The sequence below is a fragment of the Rhopilema esculentum genome, chromosome 6, assembly GCF_057945365.1.
Source record: "Rhopilema esculentum isolate cy_ngs chromosome 6, ASM5794536v1, whole genome shotgun sequence".
Lineage (NCBI taxonomy): Eukaryota > Metazoa > Cnidaria > Scyphozoa > Rhizostomeae > Rhizostomatidae > Rhopilema > Rhopilema esculentum.
The window spans coordinates 4,309,407-4,335,950 of NC_142820.1; the positions used below are offsets into that span (position 1 = coordinate 4,309,407).

A 26,544-nucleotide genomic window follows, 5' to 3' on the forward strand; every position below is an offset into this window, starting at 1 on the left:
CCTTAAGTGTTAGTCCTAGCAACGTTTTCAGCTGCTCTGGCCTTGTTCTTTTTTAGGACTCATACACACGGCATTGCAGCTCTCACGAATTCATATCATTCAAGTATTGTTTTTGAGGAATGGCTTCCCGCTATTGTTTGGGGCCCTCTTCCTTTTGAAATTGAACGCTTCAAACTTTGGTGTTTCAAGACAATAGGAAGCTCAATCCAGTCTTTTTTATAGATCATTGTGTCATACCTATTCCACACTTTTTGGAAAACAATAGAGTTTTTTTCAAAATCATTTGTTATGATTGTTAAATCTTCCCTTGCCCCCCCCCCCTCCCCCACATTCCAACTTGTGTCGGAGCATGGACATAAAACATGAACATAAAGAAGTCAACAGAACAACTGTATCAACTCAAAGAAAAAGATTAAGCAATTTCGTAAGGTTGGGTGTATTACATATTTTGTCAAATTTGATTAGAAAACTTTTTGGGACTTACTGTATAATTGAAAAAAATTTCAAACTGGGCTGTTCAAAAGGTTTTTTGATAGAATTTATCATAACGTCTAGAGTTTTTAAGTACAGTATGATTTGTGCTTATTAAAACTTATCTCTAAATATTGCTTTACAGCTTTCAGACTTGGACGTTTTCTTGACGATACTTTCAGAAAACAAATCTGCAGATTTCTCGTTTCTCGTTTATAGCTGACATTCAGTATTCTCTATTTCCGTAGCAAGTTTGTCTGTTAACAAATAGGCCTTGTGATCCAGGGCCAGATTCAGCCCAAAGAGAAAACGAATCTCCGGCACCAAGATAATCTGGCTTTGGCACCTCGATCTAAACTGAAGGACACTTAGAAATAACTCAGAAGAGCTTTCGAACTACGCGACCTTTTGTGATTTTGATAGTTACATGTACACATATGTATTTAAAGAATCAAATTTAAGGAAAACACATTATGAAGCTTCATCAATAACAGCAAGGATAAATAAAGGTACACTACTACTTAAAAAAAGTAAAAATAAAGTAAAGATAAAAAATTATTCCCCAAAACATTCCCTGCAATTTTGCTTCTTGCATGTAAATAAAATACTTTTCCATGAGATGCAAAAACCCCACAAACCTACAAGCCTGATTTGGAGGAAAGCTTTGGCTAAAGATTGAGGACTTTTAATTTATAAAAGCAAATTATACATCTTATTTATTCAATTGTAGAAAATAAATCACCAGTATTACTCAGAACCACATTAATAATTATGTCAACTGCATGACAATAATGGCCCCAATAATGAAAGGAGAACAAAGCTTATAACGGTCAATGCAAGAAAAGAAAGGAAAATTTTCATGAATTGTTGAGTGTGTCAGGATAATGTATGTTTGAAAAGCTTGGTAAGAGTGGAAGAATTGCTGGTTTAGAGAAAGGTCAACAACTGTTTGCAACTTTGTGCTAATCTTGCTTGTCCCACTCCCCCCCCCTAACATTCCTCAAAATGTACTGTAATAGATCGCCCCGCTCCGTTGGCCTCCACCCATATCTTGTCACCCTGACTACGATCAGAATGCTCAGGGGGCGTAACCCAAAAATATTCATTCGTGTTTTGTAGAAAATCAGTTGAAGTAAATCTAGATAGAGAAACAAAAGCGGTTACGGAACGAGTTTATTTTAGCAACTTTCTGCAATTAACGAAGAAAATTGGTCACAGAAGACGCTTTGAGAGGCGGATGGTATCCAATTCATTCAAATTGTATAGCAACAGAGACACGTTGAAATTTACCATTTGTTTTTGCCCAATTACCCGTTTAATAAGTAACAGGGAGTGATCAATGAAGATAAAACACCAGGACATCGGTTTGGAATTTGGTGCATGGAAACCTTGTCGTGATCATGGTGTGATTAGAGTACCAGTAAATACGAGCAAAGACAAGGAATGCTGCTGCAAAACTGGTTGTGTGAGTCAGCCGGTAAGTCAGCTTGAAAGTATATTGATTAGGTAAGAGACCGTAAGAGGTTGTAAATAATCCTGACATGGCCTATTCATATAGTTTTGATCAGTCTCGTAACTCCCGTCAAGTTCATTAAATTTTAGATTCTCTACGTATCGTACCACGTTAACAAAAGACAGCAACATCTAGAAAACCAGCACGCATGTACTGGAATATCATCCAAGAAAATTTGTTTGCCTTTATAAATAAAGGTTAATTCGTAATTAAGGAGTTTCAACAGAATATAGCAGTCGAGGAGAAATAGCAGCCCAGAGCTGAAATATTATTTTAGTTGTGAAATTTTAATGGCTCCGTATGCATGAATCAATTTAATTCAAAAGTTTAGAGTTTTTAGCTGGAGAACACAGAACAGATATGATTCGAGGTTTAGAGGAAAAAACCTTTAATTAAAATAAGTTGAAATTTTAGGAGCATTTATCAGTTTACATTTAAGTCTGGGTGTATTTCCAGCTTGCTTTAGTGAGTTTGCAGCACAGGTACATGTAATCTGTAGTGCAGGCACAAAACACAGGCTGAAAGTCAAGAAAATTAGAATTAAATGCTATTCTTTACAGCTGGAGACTCTGTGACATGAATTTTATCACATCTTATCGAATAAAATCATCAAATCGAACCAAACATATCAGCAATAAATGCAATGTTTCAACTTGAGAGTCATAAGTTAAGTATAAAGGTAGAGGTGTGTGTCTTTTTTTGCTTCAAAGTCATTTAATTTAAAAAATTGAAGGTATTCCACCCCATGCACAGTCCCTGATGACCCTGTGAAACCTGAGTGGGAATTAGTTTACTTGCAAGACAGAAATTTCAACAAAAACAATAGATGCACAAGAAGTTTTGTGCAGGCTGTGTAACATGGATCAAATTTGGTTCTAAAAAAGATGCAAAAGGAATCACAGTATAGTTTCAGCAGGATTTTCAAGAATTTGTGATTTTGATTAAATTCAAAGAAATAACTACTGTAAAGCTTTCAGTTAGAATTGAGTGGATATTATTTGACATAATATACTACCATTGATTAAATCCCCAGTGGCATTTTATGGATCCAGTTATGTTTTGGCCCAAAGTTATTTCCATGCTTTTTTGAAAAAAACTAGTATCTCCAGGGCTTCAAATGCAAAAAAGTATGGCAGGTTAAGTTTCAAAAGATGGACTGTTGTAGAAAAGATTTTATGCAAAAAATCTCTATGTGTCATAAGAATAAATTAAAGAAGAGCTTTTGTTTTGCAACCAATGCAGTTTGTTGCCTTTTTTGCTCTTTAGGCAGCATGCATAGATGTTGATGTTGATGAGAAGCTGACTATTCTAGTCTGATGAAAAACAGAGTGCTGACTAAAATGTCACTAAATTAGATGAAGACCAAAATGTTAAAACAAAGCCAGTTAGGAACATCTCTTTCCTGTTGGCTTATTTAAATCAATTTCTCAGTTTAGGTTGTAATCACCTTTTGATCTTGATTTTATGCTGCATAATCTTATCAGTACTGGATAAAAATAGCTTTAAGCATGGTAAAAACGTTTGTTCCCCAATATGCTACCACTGTATTCAGTGATTCACTCAACTTACTGTCACAGTACAAATTACAGTCACCTAAAATTTGGACCTAACAGGGCCGTAAATTTGTCATGTGAATTGGGGGGGTCAGCAGAGCGAATGAATATAAAGTATGCAGTGGGTCGTGGCACCACAAGGGATTTATGGTATGTGTTATGAAAATAGTTGAGGGGCAAATTACTTTAATACAAAAGTCAATATTTTTGGATTTCTCAAGACTTTCTGCTCTATAGAAGGTATTTACAGATATTCCTTAGTACATTGACTTTTGTGTGTATGATTGGATGGATAACATTTTTCAGAGACGGCCCCAAGAAATTGTACCTTGGGAGCTAAGAATCAAGTTTACTGTCGTAGGAGGACCCACCATGGTTGGGTCCGACGCGGAAGAAAATTTTTGAAATTTTACCTTCTAGAAAGGCTAAAAAAGCATCCCCCAGACTAAATTTAATAAAATACTAGAATCGCTCAGGATAGAAAGCTCGGCGTTTCTCAGAAGAACACAGATTATTGTTTATTGGGTGAAGTTTTTGAGGGGAAGAGCCATGCTTAATCTCTAGTGACAGACGTTGGGGAAAGTAGGGATGATGTTGCATTGATTGGTAGAAATTTACTTTCTGAACAGAAATGCGCGTCTTCCTTATTTTGACTGATTTCAGAAGGCCATGTTTACACATCAAAAATGAATACATGTTAATGATGCAAAAAGTGATTTACTAAATAAAAGTAAATAATAGACAAATAATAGAAATGTACGTAAATAAGTTAGTAAATAGGTCAAATAAAATGATAGATTGCTCTCTTTTTATTTCATACTCTGTTTTCAAAAATAAAATGGTAGAAAACGGTAAAAAACGGTAAGTTTTTATCTTGTAAAAATTATAAAAACCACTCTGCTTACAAAAATAGCCTTAGTGGCTGCGGTTTTTTGCAATAACACAGAAAACGTAATTTGGTTCTAACCCGGCTACCAGGGATTTCTTTCTTTCAAGGAAAATGATGGTAATTTCTCCAAAAAAATCGTTTTGCTCCAGACTTTTGGGGGGGTCCAGTCCCCCCCGTCCCCCCTGGGATTTACGGCCCTGGGACCTAAACTTGCAAAGCTTTTTTTATCCAATGTTTTGAATTGATGCTGATGTAGGGTCAAAGGCTCAAGATAGGCACCATGCAGCCATTGGGCTAGCAGGGGTTATGGGCCCCCCCCCCCACTTTTTCTCGATAATGGATTGAGAAATTTTTTTGAAAAGTTAGGCAACTTTGGTTCATTTACTTCTATGTAGTAGTAGTAGCAGATGACACCCCAATTACACTTGAAGAAAATCTTCTTGACAAAACAGCAGCAGATATTTTATGTTTGTCATAGGGTAACAACAAAGAACCCAATCATATATACAAATAGCCTTTCTGTGTATCATTATTTACCCCATAACTACACATGCTCACAAAAACTGCAGCATACAATACCAAACAATGATTCTCTTCACATATGTAGAACAAGTACTTTTCAAAAATTGTACTCAAACTATGGAAATATTTCGGCCATAATACCCTTAAAATCCTTGCCCAGAAGTAGAGCTTTCGATTTTCAATGTACAAGATTTTACTCAGTAATACTGCAACTTATTTACAGAATACATTTGATTTGATGCTATATCTTAATTAAGCACCCTTCATTTGGTCTAGTTACCAATTTTCATCCATTTGTGTTGATTAGAGGAAAAGATTAAGGGGATTAAATGTATATAATCAATTTGGTGCCACACCCTTTTTATAACAAATTCCTGGAAATGCCGAAATATTGAAGGTACTATAACTTTTTACTAACGAAAGATTTTAAGCTGAAATTTTGCAATTTTACATATTTCAATGAGATTTGTTTGCTCACAAAAAATGATTGCATTCTGAGGACATATACACCATCTGGATGATTTGAAATGGAATGACTCATCTTGTTTAATGATATGATGTATTTTCTAACTTGGTTACCTTTGTGTTTTATTATCTTCACTAGCTAATTCGATATATTTTTATAGTTACTGATATCTTCTCTGAACCAGACAGCAGAGTCCAGAAAAGTTGTTAACCTTCCTCCAGACACAAAAGTCCCAGAAGGCAAACCTTCCTCACAAAATAATAGAAAGTGGGCGTGGCTTGGGTGTGTCGTAGGAGCTTTTATTGTAGATATATCATGTTGAAAAAGTTATAAGATGGGAACTCTATTCAGTATACACATGAAATTTGTAAGAGAAAATTTAAGAAATGAAAAAATAACACTTATAAACAAAAATGACTAAATTTCTTGTTATCTCTCTAAATATTGTTCAGTATGTAGATGTTACAGCTGTCTGGTTTGTTCTTCATCTTCTCAATCTCCTGTGATACCTTTGTCATCGTAGGCATAAAAAACAAACAACTGCCAATCAGCCAGAATTTGGACATTCTCATTCTTACTCTACTGTTCACTTACTTAGATATTGGCCGAGTTTTCTCCCTAAACCAATCTCTTCACAGCTTGTGTAACAAAGTCTAAGACCCTATACCCACAACAGTCGCTACCTAACGACTCCCTAACGACTCTCACGGGCTAGAATGACTATCCGATGTCATTCATTATATCGACATCATGAAAATCGAAAGCAATATTTCCTTGTGCTGAAAGTTAAAAAAGGCCTTACCATTTTCAGTACCCAGTTTACTTTAGTTACTAAATTACAAAAACTTGGGGCATATCTCTTGATCATAGTATAGAAAAATATTTGATTAATGGTTATCGTGGTTTTGATTCCTTATTCATTAAACTTCTTTGACACGGATCTTAAGCATTTCACGTCACAACACACGAAGTTTCCTTTCGAATACGTCACCATGTCCGACACATCACTGACCGCCAAATCCATCTAACGGCTTACAAGTTCTCCACTATCATAAGGAGACACGAATATTGCCCTAGGCTCTACAAAATCATCGGGGTAATGACCTTTTTATATGTTTTAGATTGAGCTGCTGAATCATGAAAGTCAGTGGTTGCAGAAGACGATCCACGAAAATCTCCCAGTCTATTAGATACCTAGAAGCAATCTAAGGTTTGTTGAGCCCATTGATGCTAGATTAATGCCTAAAGAAGCTATTGTTTGGTGGAAGCAGTGCTGAAACATCTTGCTAGATAAGCTCAATACGATGTTTTCTAAAATAAATTTTGGTTGTACATCTCTTCCCGACCAGTTTAAAACAACGGCAATACAATTTTTATTGGGTTTTTGGTAAAGGAACTTGTAGTAAAATCTTCTTGGCTGAAATGAGAAACCGTTATGCATCGATAACGGCTCATTTACATAGAGTAACAAGTGCCAGGGGGTACGGTGCGGCATTACACCTCTGCGGAACTGAACCCCCCCCCCCCCCCACAGTTAATTCCGAATAGTTACAATATTCTTATCATTTTTTATATATATTTTTCCCAGAGTCTCTTTTTCTTCCATAGCACTACACTTCTACGTGACTGCATGGTCCTGTCTTTTAGAGAAGAATCTAACCTTTTATTTCGTCACCCTTGTTACTACCTCTATCTCACTCCAGAACGATGAACGTTACCATAAATGTGTCGCTCAAAACCATGTATAATATTCAATTTATGTCATACTTGCAGCTGTCTTTGACTGTAAGCGATGTCATTTTACAAACACAAATTCTTCTCCATATGGCTTATGAGATTATAACAGTCACCATTTCACTTTTTGGGCGGGAGCGGCACTGAAGCTTCTTGCATGGTTGACAATGTTTATTAAATATCTTATACTGTACATTCACTTTAAGGTTCAAAGACTTCTTCGTGACTAGCTGGGAAGAAAGCTTCAATCATGGTATGTAAAATGTCAATTATTGGTGTAGTTTAAAAACAAAAGTAACTTATTCAAGAGCAAGTTTAATTTTCGAAAATTTGAGCTTCAATTCTAATGCAATATCTGTGAAGAGAGTTCAAACTTAAACAATGTGATGTTTCCATAACAGTTTCGTTAGCCATTTCAATTTTTCGTAACAGTTTTCCTAATCTGATTCTCCCAAAGGGTTATTTTCTCGTAAAAATATGCAAGTTAAAATAAGGAGATCTTCAATAACCATCTTTGGGTGAACAAGAGATCGCATGAGCTTTTACTTCTTGCTTAAAAGCTCTTGCGCAACCGGCATGCTTAGCGGCAGTTTTCTTGAGAAATTGACTGTCTTTTGTATTTTCATACAGTACGATATTAGGCCAGTCTTTTCTATTATACTCGCAAAGCGGGCCAGTTGCACAAGTGCCTTCAACAGTAACTGTGAACTACATAAATAGAATTTGTCCATTCGATTCTGACAAAGAAAACATATGTGAAGTTGACTAGATATCATGTTAGGGACAGAAATGTATACGTGGATATGTGATCAGCATAGGCGTATGGGGTGGGGGAGGGGGTGGCTGGGGGGTCCAAGCCTCCTAGATTCGGGCAACTTATTTTTTCGGCCAAAAATTCGGGCAGGAGCCTTATCCAAAGACAAAAAGTATCAGAAAACTGCATTTTGAACATGATTGTAAATCTCTGAGATGAGTGAAGTGACCGTAATCGTGAGCGATTTCAGTAGTTATGGAATAATGTTGACAATAGCAAAACGTTAAAATGAGAATTTTTCTCGTTCGCTAGGGGCAGCTGAGTTATAGAACTTTAGAAGTTTTGGAAATTTATTTGAACTAGAGTAAAGTTTTAGAAATATATATGTACGTAAATGCATCTTAGGCCCTTTTTATTCGGGAGTTCTTAGTTACCAAACTAAAGTGTCCTAAACTGCCTTACGCCACTGGCATTAGGGAATGCAAGCGTGATTGCTAGCCTTTCAACAGAAATCATCAGAAAGGTTTGCTTCTTCTACCAAATAGATTCTGCAAATCAAATAGGTCAAGCAAAACTGTGTGTTGATTGCTTAAAATGAGGCATGATGACAATGATTCGGACTTAGTTCCATATTTTGCTGAAGGGATGGAAATCCTGGCCACTATTCCAGCAACACCATATTCAGCGAAACGGGCATTCAGCTCATTTAGGCACATAAGAACATTTTCGCCCTCTTCAATTTCGAAAGTTAATGTTCAAATCATGTTCTTGAAAAAGATATCGATAAAGTGATCGATATATATGGTCGCCGTTTTGGTAGAGATTCATATTTCTTTTAATTAAAACTCGAAAGCTATTTTGTAATGTCATGTTTTTAAAAATGCTAATTAGTTAGCCTCATTTTAATGACGTTGCAAATCATTGCTTGATTAAATCTTTTATATGTAAGAGTATACTCCGTTACAATATGGACATTAGTATTTTTCAGGCAAAAAAATTGGAGCCCCCCCCCCACCCTATCTGAACTCACCCCGTTCAGTTCAGTTCAGTTTTCATATTTTAAATTCCTCTATCTGAACTCACCCCGTACGCCTGTGGTGGCCAGTGAGGCTAGCTTTATTGCCAAAGCTTATAACAACTAAGATTTCTTAAGTTTTACAGGATAATTTCTCTTATATTGAGAATTAAAGCTAGACCCCCCGGAAATGACTGAGGTGGGGCCTCTAATAAATCAACTTCAAAATACATTGTAACTGATTCTAATATATAACCGATAACCGATTCGATTCTATTGTAACTTCTTCTAATATATCTATTGTAACTGATTTTAACTAATTCTACTAGAAGATCATAAACAGAATTAAAATTCACTTTTTCGTGACACCTTTCACAGGGCCTCCGACGAAGGGGGGCCGGGCTGGCCTTGCCCCCCCCCCCCCCACATTTTTGCAAAACAATAGAGTTTTTTTCAAATTCTTTTGCTATGGGTGTTAAATTTTCCCTTGGCCCCCCCACTTTTCAACCTTTGTCGGAGCCCATGTTTCATCTTAATCTCCATGCCCGGGGCAAGTAAAGCCTTTCAACGGGTCTAATTATGGGAAATTAATTATGGGCAATGATGAAGTATAAAATAATTAAAAATCCCACAATATCCTGGAATAAATCTTCTCGCTTTCTGAAATCCAACGCTTCTGGCTTGTATAACAACCCATCCACAACCTCGCTATTTGGCACGAGCTTTTGATTAGAACTGATAGCTCGACAAGAAACTGTTGGACTATACATGACGAATTTCACCAATCACGTCCTTGCCTGCAAATCGCGAAAAATTATCCGATATTTGTGTCAGCCCTTATGAAAGAGAATATCTCTGTATCACCTAACTGCGGCTAACCTTGGCGGATAAAGTGGGCAATGCTGAAAGCTAGTTCCCAGGGCTACGTGCCCATTCCTTGGAATAGGAGCTTGTTTCAGCTCGATTTGTTATTTGCATTAACCTAACAGAAGAACAAGCCTCTTTACTTTCGAAGCGTTTGCTGTTACTAGTGTCCGAGTGGCCTTAAACTGAAATATTACGGTTTGTATAGCAAGTTTAATAGTATTATTGAAAATGACTTGTTGTGTTGCCGTCTATGAAGTCCAAAGTAAACGTCTTCTCTCAACACTCAAGTCACAGTTGCTTTCTTTTGTGTTTTTGTCCACACAGCAATGTTTTATTACCGCTGCCACTCCCGTATCTTCCTTGCAAAGGATAGCACAGTGCCTACTTTTACAAAGCAAGCTTTTTAAGTTGTGTCGTGTGAAGTGTGCAAAATAGACATTTACTTCCTACACCATCTCAAATCGAATAAACATTCTTCAGTTGTTGCATATAAGAGTCTGATTTCTCGTTATCTGCATACTGTTCTGTAACGGTACCTAGAGCATTAGATTTTGTCGTCTTTTGTTCTGAAACAAAAATTATTTCACTACATTTTGTCCTGTTTGCTACCTTATTCACATTTGCTGCCTGATTTGCGTTAAATAAACGCGGCAGTATAAAACAGTCTTAGGGTTCTTTCTTCTAATTTCTTAGAAAAAACAGTTTTAAACTACGCCGTTCATGCAGGCACCCTTTTACCGTACCAGCTAGGGGTCAATACTCCCTCCAATCTAACTGGCATTTCTTTGCTTTGAAAAATATCTTGTTTTCCTGCCTAATACAAAAAGAGGCTTTGCCCCCGCCCCCCATACACTCACTAAAAGTCCTGCTTAAGAGGCTATGCATCATCCAGAATGCCTCGTGAATCAGGAATCCCAGGGAATTTTGAACCTGCACCGACAAAACTCATATGCCTTGACATAGCGTGTTTAATCCTCTCCACCTTTTTCAACTAGGTGAATACGGCAAGTATAAAAGACAGACCACTCGCTATTGACATGTAATCATGATTGAAACTGATTTTCAGAATGTCACATAAGAACAGAAACAATTTTGTATTTGTGATAAAAAGGCCCGTACACCTGATGCTCCTCTTCGTAATCTGAAGAAAGGAGAAACCAACTAGAAACTGTATCCATTGCTTTTGATTACATTGTCCTGCAAAGGAACCTCCGTTTAAGTAAAGAAAGCCTTACCATACAACGGTTTTAAATTCTTTGTTATGAATGATCCGACTATTCAGATCAATTCAAGTCTACTTAATCTCGGTGTATATTAAGCATTAGACAAGTCTTTGATATTAGACACCCCAAATCTGTTTATGCATACAAATTGAAATGTACAGCTAACTTTCAAGTTCAAAAACTTATTTCTGGAGTTGGAATGACTAAAAAATTTCAAGTATAGTGGTAAAGGAGAGAGTGGATAGTCGTGCAGAAAAGGGTAGCATGCTGTTATCTTCTTACCTTAATTCATCGATTGATGGTGTTATGAAAACATTTAATCTATTGCTGGTTCTCCAGAATATTGAACAGAAACATTTCATCAATCTTCAATTACTCATCATATTCATCAATCTCTGATTACATTCTACGTCTACACTCTACACTTTACACTCCCAATCTGTTTACCGCAAAAATAATTACTCTAAAGACACTCCCAATTACAAAAAATAACAATAAAAAGTATTAATGAGCTAAATATTAGTATTATGTGATTTGCACAATTGCTCTGCAGCCAATCATATATAAAATCTCAAGACAAAGTGTCAAGTGTCACGAGGGCTAAAAAATAACAACAAGAATATCACCTATTGTGATGCGTTCGTGGGAATATGATGCTGAGCAGCGCAAAGTTCCCCAACAGATGGTGACCGGCGGTCGTCTTCGTCAATAGTTGCATCATTGTCTTCCACTATTCATCATTTCTGGCGTTGTCTCTTCCACTTGCAATTTTAGCTAAGTTGTAGGAACCAGGGGGCACAGGAGGGCATGTGCCCTCCAACTTTTCAGAAGCAGTGGTAAATTACCTTATGGCAGCTCACGGAGCCCATTCATTGCTTACTATCCCCCCCCCCTACCCCCACTTTTGAAATTCTTCCTAGGTCTACGACGCTCGACACTACTTTTGTGGTTGGAATTTTGAGAGTAGGTTTAGTAGAGCCGTGGAGTGGGGGAGAAAATATTATTTTTGCATGATGGCAGCGTCATTCATATGGATAATATGGAGGGTTGAGGAGAGGATCCCTCCCTCCACAACGATCTTGGTATTCTTGGTGGGCCATACAATTGTTTTATGAATTTATCTCGTTTGTTGTCTCTATCTACAATACCTCCAGTCATTGAATCAGCTGTCCTTTTTGGGGATTATTATAGCTATGATCGCAGGAAATTCTGATGTGCTTTGTGAAAGCATTGACTGGAATCATTATTTTTAATTTTTGTGTAAATCATCTCGAAAGCATCAAAATCGCTTGAGTCTTACCAAATAAAAGCTCAATTTTTTCCCATAATATAATTTCAATAATGCAAAAAGGTCTTTTTAACGAGCCTAAAAATGAAGTAGAAGACGACAACCAATTAGCTGTAAGAAGAGCTCTAAAAATGCAATAAACGACTTGTTAATTCTAATGAAGAAAATGCAAATTTCGAAAATGTTTAATTTTAATGACATTTGTTCGTTTATTATGTACTATAAAAAGGCGATCTGATATATCTCGTTGCGTTGAGTATCGCGTTGGTGTTGAAATTAAACATAGATAAGGTTTAGTTATCTTAAAGCCTAGCTACAATCAATTGGTCTGATAACATATTTGCGTTAATCTAGAGAGAGGATTGCCCATCGCATTCTTTGACATTCATCATGATCATTAAGCAAATTTCTTTCGCCAAAATGTCAATATATCGAAGCAATGAATGTTTATTTAGACAAAAAGTAGTTAAGTTCACATTTGCTTTGCAAGGTGTTTTGTATGCATAAAGCAGAGTACATTCTAATTCATTTGACCGTTTTAAGTTTCCAAATAGCAGATCTATCAATTTATTGCAGTTGTCCATTTTATCAGGTTTGTTAATGTTTTCATTTTATTTATAACTTGCTCTCCATATAACAAGTGTTGTCAACCCTTGAAGAGTCTACCATATGTACCAAATATCTTCATCAGGGACAGCGTCGGGGGCACGTGCCTCGTATTTTTGAAAATATCCGTGGACAGTGCCCTTGCCCTCAAATTTGAATACCCTTTACGTCCTTGTTCATGTTCTAAGTCGGTACCGTGGTAGCAAAATGTCTGGCTCATAGCCTTGGACCGTGTTTCATTTGTAAACATAGTACAATGACATGGGATTAGGTCCTTGTCTTGTTATCTCACAACAGTGATTTGGCATTCTCTTCTAACCGGATCCTAAAGCACATATACCATTTTGCTAAATTCATAGTTAAAGCTTACTTTTTTTAATTCTCTATTTTATCACCTTGTTACATTTACTAGCACTCTATTCTACCACATCATTTTAAGATATCTAGTGTAAGAATTGTCAGCCTTCTGTGCCTATGATTTGATTTGTAAAGTTTCATTTGCAAGGGGCATAAAAACTTCCGAATAGGTGCTTGAGCAGTCATACCGAACAATGGCGTAGAAAGAGGGGTTCAGAGGGGCGAGAAACCCTCCTATTAAGTTAAACTGTCATGTTATCGAACAACTTTGGAAATTGTCGGAAATAAAATACCGTTTTCTATTTTATATCTATGTGTTAAGCGTTAAGATCAATTTTGAAAGGGAAGATTTTAAAAGCTGAATGTAGCGATTTCTTTCGTTGGCGAGGGCAAGGAGGCCGCTGCCCCCTGGCGTAAGCGTCCTTGTCTATAAGGTATGGTCTTCAAAATGCCTTCCAAGAGAAGTCCAGAATCATCTTCAAGAAGAATGGATGTATTTTTAAAAAGTTTATCTTCTGCTTTATTTCAGTTCTAATGTAGTTATGTTGTGATAATATTAATGAAAACATAGAAATGTATTTTAGATTTTTGTCAGGAAATCTAATTTTGGAGGTAATAGTCAGGAACAAATCAAAACGACGACGAAAATCCGATGTTGTGTTATGAAATTTTGATATAATTTAAATCTAATGTATACTAACATTTCGCCCCGGCATATAGGGCTTCATCAGAGTCTAAATTCTTCGCCCCTCCTGTGCATTTTTTCTATCTTTGCCAAATATACTGGATATCTATTTTCAACTACAGATCGGCTTTGATCACCGGCTAGGCATCACACGAAAGAACGGCAGTTGTCCAACACATAATGCCATAAATGAAACAATTTCTCCAGTTATGCAGCAATCACGTTTATTTCCAAATTTACAGGCGTAAAATTTAAACATCTATTTGAAAATGATAGTGAAAAGGATATTTCTCAGCGGTTATCTGATCAAGACCTATTATAGAATGAAAAATTTAGCCACATTTGCAACCTACCCTTTATCAATACAAGAGCACTGCATAGCTACAAGTACACGGGGTGGATTAGGCCGGTTGCCCCCTTGCCCCCTTGCCCCTTGCCCTTTTCTTTATTTTCTTTTCGTTAGTTTTCTTTTTTTTCTACTGTTCTGCCATTGTTGGCGCTTCTCCCTTGTGCCCCGCAGATTTTCTGGCGTCTCTGGTTCTTCTCTCGCGACATGTTTCTATACCCTAGTTGTCTGTGCTTCAGTTGCATTTTGTCTTAATGTCAAAATTTGGCCATCGTGCCTTGAGATCTCTGATCTTCAGCTATGTTTTAACATAGGTTTCGGTTTTTGTCCAATATTGCAACCACATTAATGAGCTGGTGTAAAATATACACGATTTTACATTATTGTGTTGAGATTAAACGGTATATATTTTTAATTAGCTCTCGTTTTTGTCTTTTTTAAGTTGACTTGTCGAATTTATTTTTTGTATAAATCAAGCGGAAACTCCCACGGTAGCTCACGTACCTTATTATTTCAATCAATCGCATTTTGCCTGAACGGCTTACTTTTATATCTCATTCAGAAAAGTCTACTATAATAAGGGTCATTTGCTATTTGTCAATTCAACTCAATGAAAATAGCCACAATTTCTTCAGAAACTTTTGTTACGACCCTTGGATCTGTGCTTTTGTATCTTCGTAAGTATGTTTCTCCAGGATTGTAGAACAGAGGTTAGCTGTTTCAACTTATTTTTGCATGCACTTTTTCCGTTATTGATAGGCATTTTAAAGCTGTGTATTTTGCGCATGCTAAAACAGTTTTAAAACTTGATATCACCCTAGATTTGTTTTCTAGGTGCTAGCGCGGATCAACAATTGGGAATCAAAGTTTTATTCCCAATCTGTTCTAAACGCCACCGAGAAGCTCTTTGCAGACAAAGATAGAAGTCTACAAACACGTGATCGCTGGGCTAGAGGAAGAAAGATGGTGTCTGAGGAACTGCGATTCAGTAAGGTCGACGTGAAAGGACGACAACAGCTATTCGAAAACATGGCGAACAAAAAGGAACCATCCCCATCGAAAAATGTGAGCACGCTGAATAGGTTGCTTGCTAAGTTATGCATTATTTCGATGTTGTGTTTGTTTTTCTTCCAATCTGGGCATGAAAAAGATTCTAAATATCTTCTAAATCGAGGCCGTATTTTTCACAGTGGATTCCAGTCTTAAAAAGGGGTGTCTTTGTTCTGAAAATCCTCCCATCTCTTTGTGATGTTATTTGAAAAAACGTGGTATTGGCTAGATACCTACAAACCCTTAGCGAAAGTTATTTGCCGTAAATGCCAGGAAAAAAACTAAAATTTTGAGTGAATTTGGTCCCCCAACACCATTCCTGGGGGTTTAGCAGTATGTATGCCTTTCCACAATAGCGAGATGCTTCCTCCAGAGCTATCCGAAATACTAAAAAGCTTAAGATTGACTTACATTCTAACATTCTTGTCACATTCTAATCATCTTTTTTGTTGGAAAATTTTCTTTATTTATGCATCCTTGTTAATGGTACTCCAGTGATTAAATCTAAAGTAATTATAAAGTAATTGAAACTATTTGTAACGAGTCGTTTGTTTCTTTGCGGTTGCATTTTTCGGTCTGTTGAAGCAAAGATAAATTTTATTCAGCCAATCACTACCTTTGTTTTCATTTTGACAATGGCCGTTCAACCAATCAGAGAGACCGCCATGTGAAGGTTCCTTTGCTCTGCTATCCGTGCCAAAAGCCCATGTTATATAGGTTTCTGTTGAAACAAATCAACTCACTACTATATTAGCAACTACAAAATACTGTTTTTGGAAGTAAAATAATTTTGCATTTATGATGTTAGATAAAAAATACCGCTTAACTAGCCAATGCGCAACGACGTTACCGAAATATTTGCCTTGTGAACTTTGATGGTTTTTTGCTGCTTGTTACCGAATTTCGATTGACCTTCCTTGTAGAACCGATCAATGACCAGATCCCATTCGACGGAGAACCACAAAGTGAAGTATCTTGTTTCATCAAGAAATGCAAGGTCGGTTTCGGCAGAGCCTTCGTATCGAAAAAACGAGGATGAAAAGCCATTGCATGGCACTAGCCAAAACAAACCAAAAGTAATACGCCCGGACTTAGGAACGGATGTTAATAAAAAAACCGAGCTCCAACCGGGTAGTAGGTATGACGAGTTAACCCTGAAAAATATCAGGAACAAGGAAGACCGGAGTGAGTTGCATCACAACCGGACACCGGTAAAAAAAGTTTTGATCGAAAACGTGCTCAAGAAAAAGGGGGGCAGTGCTGGAAAGTCTTTGTCGGTTGATTGCGAAACCAGGGGTACTAGAGAAAGAAAAGAAAGGGTAATTCAAAGTGAAAAGAGAGCTGAAGCAAAAATACTTGACACCGGAGATGGTACCGGAGAGACGAAAAAGGTTAGGAATCGAGTGAAGGCCTTAGAGGACAAACACAGTGATCACGCGGAGACGGGTGCAAGCAGAACAAATCTCAAGGCAGTCAGTTGTGGAAAAATAAACAAAGATGAGAATTTCGAAGATATGTTGGGTTTGAAGGAAAATAATCAGGAAGGCATTGTGCCAAGAACACATTCGGAAGAAGTAGAACCGGTACTGCATCGTCCATTTCGAAGAAGTATCGAAATTACGGCAACAAGTCGAAAAAGGAGTGCTGATGGCAGTAAAATGCTTGAAGGTGCGCTGCTTGGAATGGAAAAGGAATGTGAAACATTGAAGCAGCAAGAGGAGCCCGAAGGACGAAATAGTAAGTTTTTTAAGCTACTTTGCTGTTGTTAAAGACGAGTTTTTTTAAAAGTTTAAAAGAGTCCTTTTTAATTTATATTCCTTATAATTTGATATTTACATGGAAAAATAAATAGTTGAATATACTCAATTAGGACTATTTGAGAGCTGACAGCAGAAAAAATTTCGATTTATAGATAGAAGCCGTTTGTCTAGTTGAAGTAATTGACATACGACTCTAGGAAAGTTGCTTTATGCCTATAATGATTATCATGCTATAGAGAATCACTGAATTCTTTGTAAGGCTCACAGTTATATTATTTTTTACACAAGAAACCTCAATATTTTTATTTCTGATTTTGTTTAAAACCAGGCAGTCTGACTTTGGAACAAAGAGATGGCAGATCCGATGGTCTGATTCAGGCCCAGCAAGATATAGGTCCAGTCAGTGAACAATCATCTGAAAAGCCCAGACCGAAGTCTGTCCAACGTAAGCCAAGCATGAAGATTATTGTCACTGGCAAATCTATTGAGAATCCCACCCCGAAAAGAACAGCTACAATTATAAGGGTTAACTCAAAAGTTTCTGGTATGTTCAGAATTTCTGAGATTTGTCTTGCTTATATTCGTTTAGGTTTCCTTCTCGCTTAATTCGGTAATGATTACGTGTTTTGCTTGTTGCCATGGGCTACCACAACTTGCTTATATATGTGTAATTAGGGAGGCATTTACTTTTGTTATCAAGAAGTTCTTGGACAATATTTAAAAGTCTCTTTTCATCCGTGTCATTTTAAAGAGACCACTAAGATGAAAAGCACTGTCGTAGCATTGCTGAATTTGGTTGATTGATTTAAAGGAATGATACATTTATAATATTAACAATCGCATACTTGTTGTTTTGATTTCAATTCTTATCATATCACATACTTATCATATCGCTACAATGCATACTTCATATCAATTTTAAAGATATTAAGAAATAAATAAAGAAATAAGCTGTATCTATTTCAAAATATGGATTTTTGAAGCAATTAATTGTTCCCATCAATTGTGCCTTTTGTTTAAACAAAGGAAACCTTATGTAATGCTTTGAGTCTCACCAAACATTTTTCGACGAATCATTTTTTTCGCTAGCTATAAAAATTGTTTTAGTCAAAACAACGTACCTGAAAAATCCGTGACAGAAATTTATTAGTTTCTTGCTTTAAAATTTTGAATAATTCATTCCAGATAGATTCTAATGGCAACATTGAAAGTCTTATTTTGGCAGTCATTCATCTCTGCTTTTGAGCTTTAACCAGTCGAATTTTTTAAATTAGTTTACAACTGTTGCTCACCGCATTCATTTTTACCTTTATTAACAGTTTTTATAAATGAAATATTTCGCTAATTGGCTTTTTGAAATTTTGTTTTGCAACTTTATAAACGAATACTTGTTTTTCTAACCAACTGTTAACAACAATTTTCTTTTCATAATAAGCATCATAGCTGAAGACACTTACTATATCGCCACTATATAAGCTTCAGTCTTGGTGTACCTGTATACTTTCATATTTGCAATTGTGGATGTTAGAACAATTCCTTAATCCATATTGGACTGAACTGGACAGTTTTGCGATTGGTTTGAAGAAGTTCAAACGCCCGTCACAAGGAGGCTGTAACTGTGTTCTGTGAACAAAACGCCTTTTAGTATTTCCAGTGAATCTTATTGCAAACAATTTTAATGTCATTCAAAAAACATCTTGATTGGAAGGAGCATTATAAATAGCTTTTTAGCTTGGCCATGTTTCACAGAAAGAAGCGCATTTTTCACATAACTTTATATCACCTTTGAGAGACTTTCGTCATCTTTTTAGATGGGGCATTGCCTTTGCTGGGAAAAGACACTTTAAAATAGCAAATGATAAGTATTGGGAATTTGCTTTCTACCGTTGTAAAGGTTTTGTTCACTAATTTGGCCTAAGCATTGCTTCATCTGGGAATATTGCCTTGTCTTTTTCTTTGTTTCCACGAGATTATTTATTCCATTAACTTGCAACATTATTAACTTGCACATTTTTTATAGATTGCAGAGGACTACATGAACATTCTGCAACAAATTGTCAAAATTCAAATGAGAGCCAACAAAAGCAGGGAACTGGTGATAAGGGAATTTGGCAACAATCGAATGATGAAGGGGTCAAAGACGTTTTGGTGACAATGCCTGCAACAGACAGGCAAGCTAAGATGTCCATCGATGAAGAGGATGGATCGAGCTACTACAGAGATGTTAGATATGGACTGCGAGGTCGCAAAGGAATACCGGCTGAAAATCAAGACCTGTTGACAGATCTACTGTCCATTGAGAATACGGACAAAGCAAAATCTTTAGGTTTATCAGAGGAGCTTATAGAACTGCTTCGGGAAGAAGAAGGCTTTTGGAAGAGGCAGGTTGAGCTTAAAAAGTGGCGGGAGTCTAAAGAGAGCAAACCTATAGAGACAGAGAGTGACAAGGTTTTTGATGCAGCCAAAGAGAAGCGAATTGCGCAGCTGAGAAAGGAGCACGAGGAAAGTCGATACCAGGATTTTAGAAATGCAAGTGAAGAGCTAACTGTCGAGGAGCTAAAACAAGCAGAAGACAAGTTTTTTGCAGAGGAATCGAGAAAACTACACACAAGCGCCGGAATACCACAAACAAACAAAGAGATAGGAAAAGACTTGCCATACAGTTCCTCTACTCCAAATCAAAATGAAACAGTTATATTCCTGAAACAACATCCATTTGAAAACCAGGCAATTTTGTCAAAAATGCAATCACAGAAAGGCATCAACAGGTTTTCCTACCCTCCAACGTTCAAATCGGAATTTTCTGACTCAGGAAGCTCTCTTGATAGACAGTTCAATCGTGAACTTCGCAGCGAAAGTCATGGCAGCTCTGGATCATTGTCAAAAGCCGTTCATTCCGTTTCTACCGATGTTAATAAAGCCCCCCGACTTAGCAGTGTATCAAGTGGGCCAATAACATACTTTGAGCACATGGCAAGAGTGTTAAGGGGGAGCTTAGTAGCTGAGCCTTATGCCTCACATCCTCAAAGGAAACCAGTGGAACTTTCCCGAACCAGTCAAAAAGACTTAAATGTGGATCCTGGAAGTCACAGCAAACAGGAATCGTTTGACTCTGCAGGTTATTCAGCAGTTGAAGATTCAACAGTAAGTTATAAAAAGAATGAGCTCGTTAAAAGAAATGAAGTATGTTCCCCGTCTTATGAAAATCTGGAAAATAGTCGTCTTGATAGTTACGAGGACCCATTTAGCCCAGATATTGGGTCATTTGATTTCGATTCTGAGAAGGAAATAGATCATTCTCGGAACTATCGAGCGTCAGAGAATCTGTTCCAGAATCTTAAATCAAGTCAGACTTACTGGGACCCTAGCTATTTTTCCCTGATTGACAATCCTCAACCCAGGACAAATAACTTTGTAGAAGAGGAAACAGATACTGTGGACCCTCCTAGTATTCGTCGCGTTGAAACAGCTGATGATTCGGTTTGTGATAGTAAATCCAATCTGTTACATAAAGGATCTCCCAGTTATTTAGAGGGTAAATTAGCCGATACGTTTGATGGAGAAAGTCGCACCTATCATGTAACATCGGTAGCTTATAGGTATTCAAGACCAAGTGCATCATCTGTGAAAGTAGATAGCCATGTTGTTGACGGTCCAAGTAAACATCATCCTGGAACTCAAAGTAAACATTATAAGCCTGATGTGCATTCAGATCATCCTGTAAATTCGACAACGCCTTACAGCGATCAAGGAAATAAAACGGAGGGTGTTCCATCAAAATATAAAGCTAGAACAAATTCTGAGAATGAAACAGTCAGTCCTGTGAATCTGAATCCACGTGACTATTTTTCTGATGATGAGTCGAATGAAGAGCGAACAAGGGAAGCTCGGCAGCTTGTGATAAGTGAAGACTTTCGAATACGTTGCTCTTGTTGTCGTAGGCTCATATGCGAAAAGCTGCTGATGACAGTTGCAGATACAGAATTGTTTTGGCATTGCAACTGTTTTTATTGTTCCGTTTGTGGCATATTCTTGGTCAAGCAAAGCGATGGTGGCCTGATAAAAGTTCGCCTCATTAAAAAGCAACTCCACTGTACAACATGCTACTCTCAGGATGGTAAGCGAATAATACAGTCTGTCTGTTTTATTATATCAATTGGTTTTCGTCGACTTTAAAATCCTCTATCCGATCTTTTGAAAATTTTTTCGTTTGCTGATTGGATATTGTATCGTCAATTCCCGGACTAAAAATTTCAGATATTTTTTTAGTGGAAAACGCCGATTTAGGATCTTTTTGTCAACACCTTCTGAAAATCAACACCTTTTTAGGCTTTTAGCCGGAAAAGATAACCATTACCTACAGATGCCTCTAGCGTTGCCCAAATATAAAAATTATTAGAAATCCAAAACAACATCGCAATGGCTGCTTAGTAATATAAACATCCAGTTTTATGCAGGACCTAGCAAATCTTTGTTTACTGTATCAATCGATTTTATCCGTGTTCTGTACGTGTTTGCACCTTAAGAAAGGCTGACCTCCACTTTCTCAAAACCTCAACTTTTGTCGTCTATTTCGACTTAGTTAATTCATTCGTGCACCTAATCTCTTGATTGGTTTGCCCCTCCCCCCTCCCCGTTTCTATTCTTATACTCAAGTCGATTCCTTTTCAGCCTTTCTTTCGCTGCATATATTTAGTATCTCCAATCTTATAACCCTAACTGGTCAGTGTTATTAGTGCGCTAGAACAACCAAAGTGTATCAACTGAGTTCCAAACTGTAATTTCACCCACAGAATACGATAAGTTTATCAGCGTGTAATTTCTGTATGCCATTGCCAGATTTTCAGAAAAACACGATGATTCCCCAGAAAAGTACCGCCTTTAACTAATGAAGGTATACCATTTTCCGTTTTATTATCAAATATGCGCTATTTTTGTTCTAGGTGAACAACTATCAGTAGTATGATTGGTAACCAAACAGAATGCGAAGAACTTATGCTGTCTTAATCTGCTGGCCTAAAACAGTCAACATACGCTAGGCGTGTATTACACAGTTTGTGAACTGTAATGTGTAACCGGGTAAAAGGTATTTTAGTTTCCCCTCTGCATTGCACAAGACATAAAAATATCTAAATCCAGAGCATCTCGTCGCATGCTGAATCGTCAATCGGACAGTTGTACCTTCTTGATGAGGTAGAAATAACTTGGACAGTGCCTGTCTTGCTAAGGACAAAGCACTAGACTTTACAGTATTGTGACCACGTCATTCACATTACTGCAAAAAGGTTTAAATCTTTTTACACCAAATTCATATCAAATCTTTGTATACAGCAGCTTTGTATAAGCTTTAGGGTGAAAATATTTTTTCGGATGTATTTATTTTTTTAGATGTAACCAGTAGTGCTTCAAGCCGAAAACCCACTCCGGAAAATGATCGCGGATCGGATCAGTTTTTGTATTGCGCACGCGCTTTGGATGCAAAAATAGTCGCATGACTGATCCGCAACGGATCGAAAAAAAAGTTGAAATCATCTCACCTTTTTTGAAACGTTCCGGTGCAGTAGTTTTCTTTTAAACAAAATCGAATTATAACTTTTCAAACAATAGCACTTGCGTAATGAGGCAAGGATCCCGTGGAGATATAAATGTCAACGTGCATTCCAATCTGAAACGATCCGCGGATCGAACAGAACTGATCAGAACAACACGATCTGATCCGATCCGCGGATCGTTTTCCAGAGTGGGATTTCGGCTTAACGCCCTACTGTACTTTTAAAGTCGCAGGAAAATGTTGTAAACAATTTGTTGTGACGTAATATTTGTATTTTTAGCATATTTTCCTAAAAGAAACTTTTCTAATATTTTGTATCTATGTATGAGATAAATACTACTATTTAACCACGAAGGTTTATGATTCTTTGCTATAGAATACTACCATTGTTGAAAGTTATTTCCTCATATTCAGGACAAAGAATTACTATAGTTCAGGCCTTTCAAACCACGATAAAATTGATGTGCATGCAAACAAATTCTCCTCTCCGGAGATATCACTCTCCAACCATTCTACTGCATTTTTATTTCACGGTGTTAAAAAGGAAGGTCTGGACCCCAACACAGTTCTAAGTATGACATCATAAAAGGTTTCTTACTTTTGACCACATAACTATTTAAATACCTTCAAATGCGGAAAATCAGAATAATCGATAATACTCATATTGCAAATGAAAGTTTTGAAGTTTTCCAAACGATTGGCTTGGTTCGTGAAGTAATGAACAGAGACCAAATTGCAGTGATTTTATGATGAAAGAGCCTGGGCTAATGTCGTCATATCTCGGCCAATCAACACCACATTAACTCATTTCACACATTTTGAGGTATCCTATCATGCTCTTTTAGATTATTCGATTTCCTTCGTTCTTATAAGAGTAATAAAGCAAAGGAAAAAGGAATGCGAAACCATATCAAGGTTTGCATAAGTTAAATAATAGAAGGATCAGCAACAAACGAAAACAGGCTTGGAGTGAAAGAGGGGAATTTATGTAAGTATCATTCGGGCAAATGGATTGTTTCTTTTGGCGATAAAACTCTTTGCTGGATTCCGATTAAGATCAATAATGACATTCGGTTAGCACTTTTTCGAAAACATATTTATATTTTTATACATAAATAAATACCTTTTGTAACCGTTAGCTTTTTTGTTTCTTCTAAGAAGAAGTATAAACCATCTCAGTAGCACAAGTTATTCAAGAAGCACAAAAAGGAAATGAAATTGTATGAAAATCAAATAATAACTATAAAGAGCAAATGTTAGCAAATATATTATAATCTTTCATATAAATCATCTGAAACGTTTGATTTAAAATTTATAAATCTGTACATGCATAGAGAACAATTTTCAATAATACATTATCAAGTTTCATTAAGAATTAACTCTCTGTCATCAATAAATAAATTACTTTGAGGTGAAAAATATTAAATCTTGTATGTGCTTTGAAATTTATTTCCCTTATTTTTCCAACCGGGCCCAGGGGCTTTAAGAAAGCAATCCCAATTCCTAGTCTTGTTAGCTTTGACGAAGAAACTTTCTCTCTAAATATATTTTACTGGTTCTGGCATATTTTCTTACTAATCAGGGTTGACGTTCAACCCGAGGGAATGTAAGTTTCATTGACTGCTATTTTCTATTTCAAAAAACAACGTCACGAATTATTCAGGTTACTCCCTGTCTTGGAAGAAACATCCATTTCTACCTTAATGAAATAAATATTAAACGGAAGAAAAAGTTCGTCCAACCAAAAAAGATGAAACAACTAGAAATTTCAGGAACTTGAGGTATAAATTGAGCAGGGGGCAATTAAATATCGCCTGGCCAAACATTTCTGACCTATATCTTTGGATCCTGTCGATAAATGCATGTGATTGACTTGCATCTTCAATGGTGTTAATAAACACATGAAGCAAATGTTTGTGTTTTGGAAAGATGGGAAGCAAACGTAATTGATCACATGAAAATCACAGGAAGATCCAATACCCCAACAATACAAGTTCTAATAAACCGACTCGTTGCCTGTAAGTTTCTTGTTTCTCCCTTCCAATCTTTTATCCACTTAAGTTTTCATGAAATGTTTTCTTATTCAGTGTTAAATATCCTTTAGTGCTTGCATCACGTTCTACATTCTAAAGCGTTTGTTGATATTTTCAATGGAATTCCTCCTAAAGCACAACATGTTGCAGAAATTTTACTTGCTACTCTTCAAGAAACTACTTTTATGCGCCAAAAATGTGTGCTTGGGAAAATAATATCACATTGGTTCATTGGTACTGATGTGAAGAAAAGGTAATGTAGCCAGGAAACTAGCATCCTTTGTTAAATCAGAGAATAAAATCTAGGCTACCTATAACATAAAGGAAAGAAATTGGCCACCTTTCTCAATATACCCTTTATACACCAGCAACATTTTTTTTGCTTTTGCTTAAGTATGGCTACAATATCTTATTCTGTCACAAAAGCACGTCAGCAAATTATCATCATCAAATAAGCATCAAATACACAATCATGAATATTCCAGCAAAGCGTTAATACCAACCGTCAAGGCACCTTAGAAAAACTTATGGAAAAGCCTTTTGTCAGTCTGCGAGTCTTTCCTCGTGATCTCTTGTTGGTCTGTGTCGATGTCTTCAGATTTCATCACTTCTGACTTGACGTGCTTCTGGGCTTTCTTGCTTATCTTGTTTTTGGACGTCAGTCCTTTCTTCGCAGATCGGTCGATAATATCCTTTGGAGAAGCTTCTGCATACTAAAAAGGTACATTTATCAGTCACTTCTAGAAACATTCACATTTGTACCCGTATCAGTAAAAGAAGCCCAACCTCAAGAAAGCATTTCTAGTTAATTAGATGTTAACAGAAGAGCTAAAGAAATATTAACGTTACACGTCGCCTAAAAGTAGAAGAGCGCGCATTCGATCTCCTTTCTACAACTGGGTAGAGATTGGGGATAATAGAATTTAAAAAAGGAAACCTCTTTTCGCACTATCACCAGTACAGTAACTAAAGTTACAAACCTGTCTTTTCAGTAGTGCCACAAAGCAACCGTTCATACGAGAGGATGGCTTCAATTTGAGATATTTTTCATCTAGTAAAGAAAAGTTGAATCAAGAAGATGCAAATACATTGAAGACCTAAGTAAGTACCGACAATCATTTGTTATTACATGCTCTTGCCTTGTGGACCTAAAGGGGAACTGTAATTTTTAGTTCACAGTGCTTTGTATTTTACCTATTCTCTCCGCAATAAGACTTCAAAATCTATTTCTCACAGATATCAATAGCTACCGTATGCAAAAACGATTTACCAGAAAACCATCCAAACATTCGGCCCTCATTCCTGCATTAGAGCACTTCATTAAAAAAGGAAGCCCCTTTTAAGATCGATAATTCAAAGTACAGATGCGATAATTCAAAGTACAGATGCTATAATTAAAAGTACAGATACGATAATTCAAAGGGCAGATACGACATGACCAGTGATGGATTGAGGGATATCAGGGTACGGTATCCTCCAACTTTTCTTTCATTCGGTCGATTTTGCTTCGAGTCGTTAAAACATTTATTTGGTAGTCAGTAATAAAATGATGCAAAAAATTTAATTTATTTACTTTCTTAACTTCTTGATCTTTATCTAGTTAAAAATTGAATTAAACATTTAAATTAAATATGGGCGTTGCTTTCATTTTATAGTAACGCTGAAAACATTTTTAGCACAAACTCTCCAATTTATGTTTTATAATTGAAATGATTTGCAGAACAATCCGCAAAAATTCCTTTTGACACAGTACAAAATTTTCATTATAGTTTCAGAACTAAGAGTCTTGTTTTTGATGAAATTGGTCATACGCCCAAAAAAAGACAAATATAAATTGAGTTCTGAAGGAGCCTACAAAGTT

The 26,544-nt window shown here is 36.6% G+C and overlaps 2 protein-coding genes across 4 annotated transcripts in view; one reads left to right on the forward strand and one right to left on the reverse strand.

Annotated features, from left to right (window-relative positions):
• LOC135686709 (uncharacterized) lies at positions 1–23,004 on the forward strand. 3 transcript variants are annotated; one of them, XM_065203004.2, is made up of 8 exons: positions 1–1,977; positions 6,536–6,624; positions 7,355–7,401; positions 15,124–15,354; positions 16,263–17,076; positions 17,428–17,643; positions 19,120–21,216; positions 22,043–23,004. In XM_065203004.2, exons 3-8 carry the CDS (start codon positions 7,399–7,401, stop codon positions 22,063–22,065), a joined length of 3,384 nt encoding a protein of 1,127 aa, XP_065059076.2. In that variant the 5' UTR covers positions 1–1,977; positions 6,536–6,624; positions 7,355–7,398; the 3' UTR covers positions 22,066–23,004. The 3 variants fall into 3 exon arrangements, with proteins under 3 accessions (XP_065059076.2, XP_065059075.2, XP_065059077.2); XM_065203003.2 differs by having other exon boundaries at positions 1–1,948; XM_065203005.2 differs by lacking the exons at positions 1–1,977; positions 6,536–6,624; positions 7,355–7,401 and adding an exon at positions 7,995–9,979.
• The window catches only part of LOC135686710 (protein NSUN7-like), a 12,684-nt gene continuing 5,704 nt past the window's right edge, over positions 19,565–26,544 (reverse strand). Inside the window, exons 7-8 of the mRNA XM_065203006.2 lie at positions 25,664–25,734; positions 19,565–25,396 (exon numbers count right to left, since the gene is read on the reverse strand). Coding sequence (XP_065059078.2) covers positions 25,199–25,396; positions 25,664–25,734 — 269 coding nt within the window. The 3' untranslated portion in view covers positions 19,565–25,198. The remainder of the gene's footprint in view (positions 25,397–25,663; positions 25,735–26,544) is intronic.